The 14,137-nt window shown below is 34.0% G+C and overlaps 2 protein-coding genes across 7 annotated transcripts in view; one reads left to right on the top strand and one right to left on the bottom strand.

Moving 5' to 3' along the window:
* Positions 1-6,220, top strand: part of LOC105347243 (inter-alpha-trypsin inhibitor heavy chain H3) — an 84,335-nt gene extending 78,115 nt beyond the window's left edge. For 4 of the 5 annotated variants that reach the window (XM_066081843.1, XM_066081844.1, XM_066081845.1 and 1 more), the window contains exons 7-12: positions 757-1,451; positions 1,810-1,894; positions 2,409-2,498; positions 3,477-3,590; positions 4,192-4,551; positions 5,265-6,220. In XM_066081843.1, coding sequence (XP_065937915.1) covers positions 757-1,451; positions 1,810-1,894; positions 2,409-2,498; positions 3,477-3,590; positions 4,192-4,551; positions 5,265-5,506 — 1,586 coding nt within the window. In that variant the 3' untranslated portion in view covers positions 5,507-6,220. The remainder of the gene's footprint in view (positions 1-756; positions 1,452-1,809; positions 1,895-2,408; positions 2,499-3,476; positions 3,591-4,191; positions 4,552-5,264) is intronic. The other variant, XM_066081846.1, reaches the window with a different exon arrangement.
* An 811-nt stretch (positions 6,221-7,031) lies between these two features.
* Positions 7,032-14,137, bottom strand: part of LOC105336729 (potassium voltage-gated channel protein Shal) — a 36,328-nt gene continuing 29,222 nt past the window's right edge. The window contains exons 3-5 of one of the 2 annotated variants that reach the window (XM_011441161.4): positions 11,283-11,468; positions 10,025-10,189; positions 7,032-8,871 (exon numbers count right to left, since the gene is read on the bottom strand). In XM_011441161.4, coding sequence (XP_011439463.3) covers positions 8,548-8,871; positions 10,025-10,189; positions 11,283-11,468 — 675 coding nt within the window. In that variant the 3' untranslated portion in view covers positions 7,032-8,547. The remainder of the gene's footprint in view (positions 8,872-10,024; positions 10,190-11,282; positions 11,469-14,137) is intronic. The other variant, XM_011441162.4, reaches the window with a different exon arrangement.

The raw sequence follows: 14,137 nt of genomic DNA, 5'->3' as shown, positions 1-14,137 counted from the left end.
TCTTTTGAAGACTTTTTTGAAGAGATTTTGCATTGTTAATTCTATCTAAGACAACGGAGTTTATCAGGCGATTGTTTATAACTTTATTATGATGTAAAGCTAGTATAAATAATGACAACACTTATGAAAGCATGGAGGCCATTGACGAAAACTAAAGTTTGAAAAGTTTTTGTCGAATTTATCAAAAACGAGTAACTGACTTTGCCGAGAAGAATGCAATGGTTTTTCAGATAGAATAAGTGCGAGTTTGGACCTTATATTTTGTTCTAAACTAGATAATCGGCGCAAGCGTTTTAAATTTGCCATAACATATATTTTGATAATATAATCCAGTTTTGCATTGAGTTACACAAGAGAAGAGTTCTATGATCTCTAAGAGAAACTTTTTTTTTCGCAAGAAAGAAATTAAACATTAAACTTAGAAAGAGGCTGTAATTAATGTTTGGAATTAACTTTGTTTTTCAAACATGACCCCTGCAAGAATTAATATAGAAAATAGTTCTTGCCCAGAATATCAAAGATTTAGGAAGCAAGCTTGTATAAACAATAAAAATGATTTTAGTAATCGATGTTCAACACGGTGTTTGAATTAAATTCTTTATATGCAATTATCTATTACAAAATGTTTCTTGCATGTAGCGATATAAAAAATTTAGATATAGGAGGATGTTTAGGTCCAAATTTTAACGCGATTGATTACATTCTCTTGTTAAATATCCTGCATTTTTATTTTCTTTCTTACCTTTACTCTCTAAGGAACAAACATAAATAGTGCTCTCCTGGACGGAAGCAACTTCCTTAACAAGGCGGAGAACTTCAGAGAAAGAGCGCAGGTTATATTTTTCCTGACAGACGGGCAGCCTTCTTCAGGGGAGACAAATCTAAATAAAATTCTAGAAAATGTTCGAATCGCAAACTCGAATGCTTTTCCCATTTACAGCCTAGCGTTTGGTCAAGGGGCGGACTACAATTTCATCAAAAAAGTTGCCGTACAAAACAACGGTCTGAGTCGCAAGATCTATGAGGATTCAGATGCAACACTCCAGATTAAAGGATTCTACGACGAAGTTTCTGCGGCCGTGTTAAAAGACGTTTCATTCAAATATTTAAACAATGCATCAAGCGTACAAAACCTGACAAAGATTTCCTTTCCTTCATATTTATTGGGATCAGAAATAGTTGTTGCTGGAAAAATCGAGAACAATGATGTTAAGGTTTTTGATTTGTCAGTAGAAGGTTTGGGATCTCAAGGTACAGTAGAACTATCTCTTTCTGCGGATCTGGATGATAATTCGTTTCCTGAGCTTACAAAACCGGGTGACTATGTAAAAATCACAGAGAAAATATGGGCGTACTTGACCATCAAGCAGCTTCTTGAAAAATCAGTCGGTGAAACAGATCCAACTGTTAAAGAGGACATAAAGAAACAGGCGTTGGAGCTCTCTCTGAAGGTTACGATTTCTGTTTATTTTTCATTGGTAAAAAGGACAGCCGAAAACCATTCATTATTGATGTGATAGAGAGAGAAATTGTTTCAATTTTGAATCTAATATTTTCCTGGTATTGAAAATGGTTCCGCTCCCTCCTGTTTGCTTTTTTACTTCACCCATGCACCTTTTCTCCGATGCATTCGCTCCTTTGTCATTATGTTTCTACTTTTTTGACTTAATACGAGACAGGGCGAACACCGGAGGGTCAAATGTCTGATTATGGTCAAACATAAATATTCTAGTCAAGTATGTTTGGAACCAATCTATTTTATCGTGTTTTTAAAACAAACATAAAATGTAAATTTTGTTGTCGTTTTAGTACAAGTTTGTAACCCCGCTGACATCGATGGTTGTCGTCAAACCCGAGAAGAAAGAAACTTCTAGTGTTGACGAAGAGGACGACGGTCTGTGAAATCATGTTAGAGAGTTTGATATTGTTTGCGTGCACGGCTACGTGTATTTGTAGTAGGTGAATTCCCTAAAAATGGGGCCTAATGTTTCGTTCAATGTTTCCTTCGTTTCTTATACCTACATGTACCCGTAAATACCAACAATCTCAACCTCTCTTAAATACACAACTTTTCTCTTCAGCTTGATTTTTTTCATGTGATGGCGACAAAACCAATATCATTGATAATGCATAACAGGTTTTTTTTTTACTTTACCTTTTGTTAATGTTAATATATGGAATATACACTGTAACAATACTTCAGATTTTTCGTTTTTCTTTTGTTTTTTATTCACAAACAGTTTATCTATATACCTACAGAAAGAAATCAATTGAGGTATAAATCAGAAGATATGAGAAAGTTTAAAATTTACTGAAGTTGCAGTTTATCAATTTTGGGGGGTTTTTTTGTATTAGTTGCTACCTAGTATTATGAATATCAATACAAGATAAGCTTTTTATTTGAATAGCAATGGCAGACAGTAAACCCCCTCCACAAGGAGGGAGCTTACCAGTATCATACAACCGTGGTCCTCCTGGAACTTCATACGGGGGAGGGGGTAAGTACACGTTTTACACGACATCCTGACCGTTATCAAATACTAGTACTAAAAAAACCATGTTCGTATGAAGTAAAGCCTGAATCCATTATTAAATTAACAAAAACTTAATACACTGTAAACACTACTTTAAAAAATCGAAAAGTTTTGAAATTAAAAAAAAACTTAAGAGCAAAAAAGAGGCTGGATGGTCTACAGTTTAACTATCAGATCTACAAAACACTCTCGTATTTGATTTGATTACCTATGAAATATTATAAAAAAAAATCCATAACTTTTCAATTTTAAATTTGGGTATTTTAGACTATATGTCTGTATTGAGTTCTTCTTCTAAAGAGAATGATTAATACAGTCTTAAAATTATCACGCCCATCGGGCCCTCTTAAAAAACATTAAATTCCCTTTTCCCCATGCTTTTTATCTTCATTTTAAAGGAGCATGGTCACGATTTTGATCAAAATTATTTTTCCGATTTTAAATGTGCACACTGCTTTGGTAAAGTATTTTCGATGTGCAACCAAAATTTGAGTGTCATTAGTTGAGTTATAAGTGAGTTACAGAACTTCCAATTCTTTGCTATGTAAACAAGGATTTTGTTTATATTTTGAATGTTGAAGTAAAAATCCCAGTTTTAGAATTAAATTGAATGTGTTAAACGTTAATAACTGTTAATTTATGCTTAAAATAAAAAAGAATAAAAAAGACTAATTAGCTTAAAAAAAAAAATTTCTACTGGTATATTGAAACTATGTAAACAAAAACAGGACACGAGCCTTGTTTACAAGAACAAAAATTGTTAGCCCTGTATCTTGCTTAAAACTCGATCTACGAATGACTCTCAAATTTCATTTGATCATTGGAAATGGACCTTTAAGCATTTTAAATAATAAAAACAGAAAAATTATTTGACCAAAATCGTGACCATGCCCCTTGAAAATTAAGATTGGATTTTTTACTACTTCCTGACTTTTGTTGTAGCTGGTGGCGATCCTCACTTCATGATAAGAATTCGTGGGATGGAGTATCCGCTGTGTTTTGATCTACATGGCAACCCAGGGGATGTGCTGCGTATACTTGCCGATCAGGAATCAGGTACACACACTAACTTAAAATCATTTCATTTTCAACTATCAATCTTTTTATCTCATCATATATTATATATACCTGCATGCACTTACCTGCCGTCCTCGCCCTGTGTCAATTACAAGACTTGGTACCGAATGCGTTTATAGCTTAGTAAATGCAATTTCTCACATCAAATGTTTATTTTAATAATATTATGAAATATAGTTTAGAGCCCTTTTCAGAAAACATTGCACTATATTAAATGCAGTTGTTTTGGTGGTATATTTACCTCGGTGCATTTTAGATCAGATCATTAAGTCATGCAGCGAAAAAGAAACCAAGATGAATGTTTCAATTTTAATCATCTTTGTTAATAAGTATAGCACTGAACAATGAATTAATGATATATAGTTATTATCAGACTTAACTGTATTTCAAATTCTTAACTTTGAGAGACACGGTTTATTTTGCTTAAACTTATGAACCTCGATCAATAATAAACTTATTGTTTGTGTTATGTAACATTTATTCTTTGTACAAGCCTAGTTTAAAAAAGTGTAGTATTGTCAAAATGTAATAATCGGATAAAATTGAACTTTTTTTCATTTGTGTTTTATTGTTGCTGCAGGTATATTCATAAACGCAGGGATTGTTCCGTCATTTAAGTTTGACACTCATCATCGTATGAAAACATTTATGGGAGAAATCGTTATTTTGTTCAAATCTCACGTGATGAAAGTGACACCGACCAAAATTGTGTTCGACGGTGCGGAGTTATTCTGGGGTGATGAGAATCCTTACTTTTTGAATGACGTCACAGTTGAGGTTGTAACCATAAAAAGATGCCGAGTACTTCGAATCGACTTCGGTAATGATGTACAGATCGCCATTAAAAGGACGATTGCTTACGGTAACATGGCGGTCGATTACTTGAATGTGTACATTGAAAACGAGGCCGGACTATCGGAAAATTCAAGTGGAATGCTTGGTAAGTTTCACGATTTCTTGATATAGAAATCGAGTGTATTTTTCTGTATGAATGTGCACTGTGCCAGTTATTCATGAAAACGTGATATTGTCATTAAGTGATTGTTAATTAAGTAGCCAACTAAAAATAATGAAAGTTTAGAAATACATATACGTTTAATAATGGGTTTTTTAAAGGTTATTTTCATTTTCCACAAGCAAAATTGTAAGACTTGTAGATTTCAATAGGAAGCTTAGTGCAAAAACTTAAATTACCTGAATTGAAAACAAAATTTGATCTGTTTCGAAAATGGTTAATTCAAGTCAATGGACAATCACTCTACCGGAAATTTTTTTTATAGAATTACTAGTTAGAGATTTTTGGACATGCTGGAGTGCAAAGTTAGAGATTTTTGGACATGTTGGAGTGCAATCTATCATTATATATAGTATATGGCGATCCTTACACAAATTTCGGCGATAAAAATTCGTACTATTTCTAAATGTTACTGTTTACTAGTATGACGTTTAATTAAGAGCTTAAAAATAACTACAGTGTTTATATGAGCAACTTATAACCTAGATATGTGTTTGTTATTATCTTGTAACAATTGAATAAGAACATGCTTAATGTGCGGCTATATAAACTTTCCAAGTCCTTGTAAATAAAAATCACGAATTCCTAGAGAAGCAAAAAACAAGCCAATATTTAAATAAGTGGATTTTTTTTATCAGGTCAGTTTTTACATCGACATGTTACCGTCCACCAAAGGGGGACAAACAGGAAAAATCAGATCGTCGGAGATATTCTCATCGAAGAAGCCGGGATGCCAACCAAGCACGTTCGTTCTTTTCTCAAAGAAAAGCCAGATGAAGTCACAGGGAATCTGGAACTGTGCTGGAATGCTCACAATGGCATTACCAAAACTGCCGAAAGTGTCCAACACTTTTTCGTGTATGACATCATGGAAATGTAGAGACGTGTGTTAAAATGCCGATTCTTGTGTGAACCTAACTGTTCTCTCTGTTTCTGTTCCTAATATTTCAATATTAAGAACATGTATCATCCTCGTATTGAACTACATGTATTTGTACATGCCGAGATAGAAAGTGAAAGACTGAACAATGCCAGTCTCTATTTGTGCTTCATACAGTTCATGTATATATCACATTAAAGTGATTGAATTTGAAATGTATATTTAAGGAGGCTGGGGGGTCGAAATATAATGTAATATAAAACCATCAGATTTATTTGAAAATTTTATATGCGATTTCTGAAGCTATCAACTACTATTTGATAAAGAAAAATTTCATATATTTTGATATAAATTTTATCATTTTCTATTATTTTTTATGGAGCTCTTCTTTTAAAGGAGATCAATATTGTCAAAAATGGCAGCCACCCCCCAGCCCCCTTAATCATAAATACACGTTCTTAGATCAAGTGACCTACCAGAGAGAGAGAGAGAGAGAGAGAGAGAGAGAGAGAGAGAGAGAGAGAGAGAGAGAGAGAAGAGAGAGAGAGAGATTCATTCTTTGCTTGCTATCCTTTGTATAATACATTTGCTCTTAAACTTACAGCACTTACGTACATGTGCATTGTTTATACAATACTCGTACAAATCAATTATGAAATCATAGCCCAGATAAATTCTTAGTCAATAAAAAACAAGACGTTTGTCTTAAGATATTGTAATGGGAATTTATTGTAGTAATAAAACAGTAACAACGGGTAAACCCGTGCTAAACCTACTCTATAACCCCGAGTTACGGATCATTTCACACACGGGTCAAAGGTAGGTCACGACCTTGTCCTTCAAAGCAGAGTATAACGAAGTAGAATCACTCAACACCAAAGTGTTCATACGAAGCAGCTCCTCGAAATGAGAGAAACAAAACTTCACGATGGACTTTTCACTTTCATTCGGTCACACACAAGGATCAAATAGTCCGCATTCAAAACAAAACGCGGATTAATACATCCGCGGTAAATGGTTTTTTCAATTTTGTACAGAAATGATGTTTTTGAAGAAAAAAAATGAGTTGCACAAAGTAATGTGTGTTTAAGGTATTACTAAAGTATCTGACAAAGTTGATCTTACTAAGTGGGGAAAAAATTACATATATATTAATGGAAACAATGAAGAAATTCGTTTGAGAAAAAAAAACATACCATGAATGACATTTACAATTCAAATAATCCGCGCTGTAAACATGTGGCGGAAGAATACATTTTGTGAGACATCTATATCATTTTTTTGTTGAACAGATCTAAAAGCACTCGATGCGATCGATCACATAGTTCTAAAAACGTCACGCTTTGTAAGAGATAACACATTTTCATTTGACCTGTGAGTTAAATAAACCAAAAAAAAAACCTTTATACATAAGTGCCGCTTTTCGCCCTTAATGATTATCTAAGCTGTACGAATTTAAAATCGTCGCTTAAAATTGTCAATAATATAGAAATAGTCTAGCTTGGTGTATATTCTTAATTCTGTAAAAAAAGAAAGAAAGAGGATTTGGATGGATGAGACACTAAATGAAGTAAAAGATTAAAACCTGAAAATATGGGTTAACTATATAGGGTAAACAATTCTTATTATTTTCGCCCGTTTTTTATTTTTGCCCAATTCAGCCTAATTGACAGTGTGGGAAATTTTAAACGGGGCAAATTTAAAAAAATGCAATTTATTTCTCTATAGCCACAACTGCGCAAGAGCTACATGTAATTTAAAACGAGACGAAATCTTTTATAACGGTTACCGTGATTGGGCAAACATAAAGGGTCGAAAAAAGCCCTGTCTGCAGGAATAAGTCAACATTCAATTTTCGCATATGGTAAATAAATACATCCCATTCTTACGAACATTTCAAAATGAATTCTCTTTTGGTACTAAAGGTTGATATCAAAGTGTGATATCGCATTTGAGGTCTATATACAAATGAATAACGATATTACGTCAATGAGGGTTTTTTTTAATGGTTCGTAGAGTGTAGAATGCTATTCTGTTTTTTACTAACAAAGTGATATCGTGAACTTCAAGGCTATTCTTGTTTCATTTTCTTTTAACTTAGAACTTTCGCAAGGCAAAGTTTACGAGATAATGAACACCACAATTAATACACTGAGCAATGATGTAATATGATTGTATAATTAAGTGTTGATTTTTGCCTTTAAATATACTTTCGAAAAAAGATTTTCTTCACCAAATAATTTTATTCTTATGTAAATTAATCAAAACATCTGTATATCCTGATGTATGTAACTTGTTCTGAAAAGGATTTTTTTCCTTATTCTTTGGTTTATTTTCCTTTCCTACAATCCTCTAAGTCTACTCTGCATAGTAGGATAGACATAATTTTTTTTTTTGAAATGCTGAAATGATTCTGGGGTTATCGCACTTTGCATGAATACGGATGTGTGACAAAAAATGATGTGAGATCTGATGCAAATACAAAATTGCAAATTCTACACACCTACATACTTAACACTATACGTGAGCAATATTTTCTATAGACATAATTTAAAAAAAAATCAACCATTCATCGCTCTGGAAAGTATCACGTGATAAGTTTGTCATATCCCATGTATTTTCTCCGCGGGAAAAGAGAATCACGTGGTAAACTGGTGAAAGAAATCACACTATAAATAACATTCCGCAATATCTGTGGTCAGTGCAGTATCCATTGAAAAATGAATAAAATGGAATTATTTGGGCAGATTTCGTAGCAAATACTTCACGCCTCTTCGTGTTTGATTTTTTTTTTATCCGTTTTACTTATTTTTCGTCATCGCATAAAGATTTTGATTGAAGCTCCTTCATTGACACCTTCACTGTTCATTCTTTAACACTGAGGTATAGTTATCCAATAATTTTCCGTCATAAATCATCATGATCATCATTGCCGATTCGGTGCAAATGTTTTGCGATGTCCAATTGTCTAGAGTTGCATTTTAAATATATCATAGTAGCATTGTGAGACGTTAAGATTTTAGCTAACACACGATTAATTATCACAATGAGGATATTTTAACCACATCTCCAGGGTTTTGTGAAGTATACGGTGTCTGAGTAGAAGAAGTCTGTGGATACGGCGGCGGTGACTGATCAGTTTGCGCCAAGAGTGATTCGGTCTCTGGAGTTGTGCTCGGCGTTGGTGGTGTAACAATGGCTGTAGTAACAGTCAGATTATTGGATTTGCTGTTTGGAGTTGTCGCCCCGCCCCCGCCGCCGCCGCCGCTGACGGCGTTCAGGTTCGATCTGGAGGATCGGTTGATGGTTGGAAGTCGAATTTGAATATCGTTCAGGTCATCTTGATCAGAATCAGTGTTTCTTCGCTGCAAGGAAAATGAAAAAATAAATCCTTAATAACTTTTTTAAAAATTCATTTCATATATTTACAGTTTTCAAAAAATCCCTTTAGAGAAGAGTTGATGGATATGTCCTCCAACAAGTTCCTCTTCATAATATTCTCTTATAAAAAACGAACGCAACACACCAAAACGACTTTCACATATACATTTCAATAGCCAAACATAATTATGTTAGACTATATAATTACAAATTGAACACAACAGCTTAAAGCGTTAGAAGCCAAGCCTTGTTAGTGATACATAAGCATACTATACACCCTTCTCTACAACACCAAAAGATATCAAACGATCATTTATTTATTATACACAAAAACTCCCAAACCCCTTAACAGTGGATGCATACAGCTTAGAGGCATAATATACTGTTTGGACTCTTATTTAGACACTACACAGAATCATTTTTTTTTCTTCTTCAAAATAGCATACATGATTTCTGTCAAAATGAAATGTTATGAACAAATTGTCACCATATATATGCATCATGAGTTATTTTTTATCATATAATGGAGGTCTATGAATGTGAAAATATTGAAGATAACATTTTATTATATTCTGGCAAATACCTGCACCATTAGCTATAATTTGATTTAGATACATGTAACATTCCAAAATGGGTTTTAAAAAAATCATTAGTCAGGGAAGTGTTGGATTGAAATAAAAAATTCTCAGTGTGTTTCACAACAACAGGTAAGAATAGGGGTGTGGTATTGGGTTTGTAGCAACCGCTAAAGACTCACAAACCACTATTTTAGAAAGAATAAACAAAGTGTGCAGTTTTGTGCAAGAGTTTACATTGGTATATCGATATGTGGTGCCTTTTAGAACAGTACCATGCCGATCTGGCAAAGAAATGTTTTACCTCCAAATGTATTCATTCATAGCACATGCGCCATTTTGAGGTCAACATTGAACTCGGAAATATTAATGCTCCCGAGAGAATTAAAAGCAATATACGTGATTATTTATTTATATGTCTATTTTGGTTTGCTTGATTGATAACAGGTGCAGAGCTTATGCAACGCGTCCATAAATAGTGGTTTTCGGGTCACTTGTGGTTGCTACAACATGGCTGTTCGTCCCTCAGCCACTTCGGATTCCCTTTAGGTCTTTCGCTTACCTTTACGAGAAATCTTCGATGTGGAGAAAACCTACGACCGCAGCACCCAGTGCCTTTCCGCCGGTCTAGTGACGTCAGCGAGGGGTCCGGAGAGGGAGGGGGTGTCTCAGAGGGTTTGTTAGGAGCCCCATTATACGCCATATCCAATTCCACGAATTCTCGGTCCTGCAAAACCACGCCTTATTCAACCTCTCAAATTTTAGATTTAACCTTTTTGGGGGTGGATTTGGGGTAAGGAGAGAAGAGGGGAGTGCTTTTAATTTATTGTTTAGGGAGATCACAGATTATATATGTTTGTCACTAATGACCGAACTACCTATCTATTAGTAACACATAACGACTTTTAGAATTAGTAATATGCCACTTTAAGCTTAGACTTTTTTTTCATCATTTCCATTATGCCGTCATTAGTACTTTTGAAAAATTATAAGGTTTGGGTTTCTTGTTTTTACTCACAATTGCAAAAGACATCAAGTAACAGATTGATCGAAGACGACGAATAGTTTTGCCATACATAAATACTATTAAGTTAACAAAAAGGGTTCAATTAAAAAAAATCTAGAGGGGTAAACTGTTAAATAAGACCAAGCAAAAGCTAGACAGATACAGTTGTTGCACGTCAGATTTCATTCAGTTCTATGCAAAATGGCTGTTAAATGCTAACATGCAAACCACGGCAAACATTCAAATATCCAAGAGTTGGTAAATTCAATTACTCTATAGGCATTGCCCCTAAAATTCATTCGGTGCAGTTTTTTCAGTTACCCTTTGTTGTTTCAATTATATCGAAATTTTGAAAGCAGGATTCTTAGCGTGTTATTTGTTAAATGTGATAAGCAATCTTCACTGATTAGAATGGGAAATACAATCTAATTAGTTTTCTTGCTTAATTCTTTTTTTTTCAGATTGTAAGAATTTGAACGTTGTGATAGGTTCTTTATACTACTGTAATAGCACTAATGGAAGAGTTCTTTGCAAAACAAGGGGAGGGAATAAGCACTATAATATCTTGCAAAAAGGACGTTAAAATTTAAAAACTTAAACTTCAGAAAGCCTTAATTTCATTAAATATACTGAGAAAACGTGAATTAAAACATAATCCATCGAATAATATTGATTATGATAATGACACTACAAGCTGATCTATATAGATACAATTATATACAAATGACGTAATGGGTTAAAACACGTAGTGACGTAAGCTTAATTAGAGAGGATAGTTACACTTTCCTCTCTTACAATTGATATAAGAACGTACTGTGGTTTTCTCCAGGCAGCTGAGTAAATGGTGATGCTGCATCTCCAGTGTGTCTTGATTTTTCAGGTCCTCTACTTCTAGTCCGCTCTCGCGGGCTCGCATGGCCTCCTCTGCTCGCTTCTTGCTGCTGATGAAGGCGGCACCACTGGCGTTTTTGGCCATTCGAATACGGGCGATTCTCGCTTTCTGTTAAACACAAAATAGTACATGCATATATCATAAATAAGTTAATTGATAATTATTATTAGTTATTCCGAAAATACGTGTAGTAAAGCACAATACATTTATGCAGTGTTTAATAATTTCTTTAATAAGTGCAACAGGAATTTGACATTTAAGTCTTTTTCTTATTTTTCCCTGAACCCTTTGAAGAAATATTGAAAACTGACAAAGGTGAAAAAAGTACACGTCCATAAATGATGATTGGATATATTTTACGTTCCAGAAAGTATTCTTGTGTATACATTCCCTCCTTTGTATAAAAACATGTACTAACTAACTTTCACAATTGATAACAACTTTAAAACAAATTATGTAATAAACAATAATGTAATGATATGTGATCTATTTTGTATATCATGTTCTGAAAAGCACTGGTATGTTTTGGGGGTTTTTTTTGGTCGATGTTAATAGAATATCCCATTTCTAACAATTTACGACTTAAAATCGTTTGACAACTTCTTTGCATGCAACGGTTTTAATCGATCAATTCAAGGAAATGCCACAATTTTTGTACAGGCACATAACCAAGATTAATAATGATACTTGCATTTGTTAAAAAAAAAAGGTCACAAATTTTGGCATTCAAAATTCGGAAAATTATCCATATACACATTTATGAATTGTGTTTCTCATTAGGCCTTTCCGGCAAACAGAAAAACAACTTCCCGAGCTCTGTCGGAAAGGCCCGAGAAGTTACGATTGAATTCGGGGCAAAAAAAGTTTGGTAAGATAATTGCCCAAATAGAACAAAAAAGTAGTCTCGAACCTTAACCTGAAACTTGATTTCTATGAAAAGCATGAATATACAAATGTATATGTGTCTAATAGTATATGGTTGCAAAGGTCATATATGCAACCTGAAAGATTCAAAATCTTTGTCATAGTAGCAGGAAGGTGGACTGTACAGTGGAATCTTTATTAATCATCTGTTACATACAAGTATAAAAATAATTATATAAAAATATAAATTATACTGTATTCAGCCGGAAGTGATGGTTTCGCCTTGTTTTAATTTATATTCCTCAAATCATACATGTGAAAGAGCTGACCCGGAGCCGTTTTTCTGTACTTCTTAGTATATGTAAATTTTAATCCAATTAGACCCAAAATATTAATATTTATATATATAAAGTGGTGCAATCATTAAAAGACCAGGAAAAAACAAAGATGGAGGGGGTATTAAATGCATTTATCTTGAAACAAGATCGCGCTGGTATTCAATTTTGAAATAAAATCACATCTGCAATTATTCTTTCTCGGGTTCTTCACAAGCGTATTGTCATGTTGTATTGTGAACCAATATACTGAGTGGTTGTCAACGTATTGTTTTTACTAATTACATGTGGGAACCATCTATTCTATAAAAACCCCAACCATAGGCGTCGGAACCGGGGGCAAAGTTAGACCTAACCATTAGGCACATAGCATCATAGAGGGTTTAGACCCCCACTTTTTCTCGCAGCAAAGATAATTGTTCCTAAAGAAGATGGGTGAATAAGGCGTGTAAACTGCCTATATGAGGATAGATAAGATATGATAAAATTAAAATGACAACAAATCTCATAATTTCTTTCTTAATTATTGAAAACAATGTATATTTACCATAACATCGATTTATAACCCTTATATATTTGAAATATATTGATTTAAACTGGAGTATGTGTGTCAAAACATCCAAATAGTGTCATTTTTAGAACTTCAATGCCTTTTCTTTTATAGAGTTGGTCTGAGCTCCTTATTATTTTCATAGTCTATATAAGGTTTAAAGGAAATTAAACCGATTTCAATCAACAAAAACGTGGAGAGATGACCCACTATACTTTAAAAATGTCATTTTGTATCGCAACATTTGAACGTTTTAGAAAAATAATACAAGTCCGTAAATTCGTGGTTGAAGTCGGATCTAGCATTTAACAACGAATGTTGTGACTGAAATGGTTCAGTGGTTAGAGCACCAGACAATAGGAAAAAGTATAGAGTCGGGGCTTTTAGGTTGTGGGTTCGATACTTTAGAATTTCTTTTTTTTTTCTTATTGTTTATCAAAATATTCAAAACTGAATATCGTTAGAAATTGTGCTTTTGTAAACTTGTATTATAACATTATCAAATATATTCAGTTGGAAAAAAAATAAATTTCAAATTGTATTTTACGACTAAACCAAGTGGGCATTTGCGCTATCTTTTTCCCCCATCTACACCCCCCCCCCCCCCCCCCCCACCGGATTAGGAATTTCATGGTTTGGGGGGAAGGGAAATTTGTTGGTACATGTAGGTAAGAATTTTTTTTGAAACAATAGGTATACTCCCCCCCCCTTTTTTTTTTTGCTTGTCAAGATTTCTGAGGATTAGTCTAGCCTCTAGCCCCCCCCCCCCCCCACTTTCAATTTGCTTTCGACGCCACTGCCACCAACCGCCCCACTTTACAAATTCCATCACGCCACTGCTTTATTGGAAAGCTGTTAATATTTGGAAATTTCTACATTTACATGTAGGTCCGCACTAATGATTTTTTAAGGTAAAAAATATGACTGTGTGTGTTATTCTTCTTTGCATTTTTTTATGGTTGAAAGCCAAGGGAGGGTCTCTAACGAAATATGATTTAATTATCAAAGGCTGTTAAACTTCGGCAGGC

The sequence above is a fragment of the Magallana gigas genome, chromosome 4 (assembly GCF_963853765.1).
Source record: "Magallana gigas chromosome 4, xbMagGiga1.1, whole genome shotgun sequence".
NCBI classification, from domain to species: domain Eukaryota; kingdom Metazoa; phylum Mollusca; class Bivalvia; order Ostreida; family Ostreidae; genus Magallana; species Magallana gigas.
This window is presented reverse-complemented; position numbering and strand designations above follow the sequence as displayed.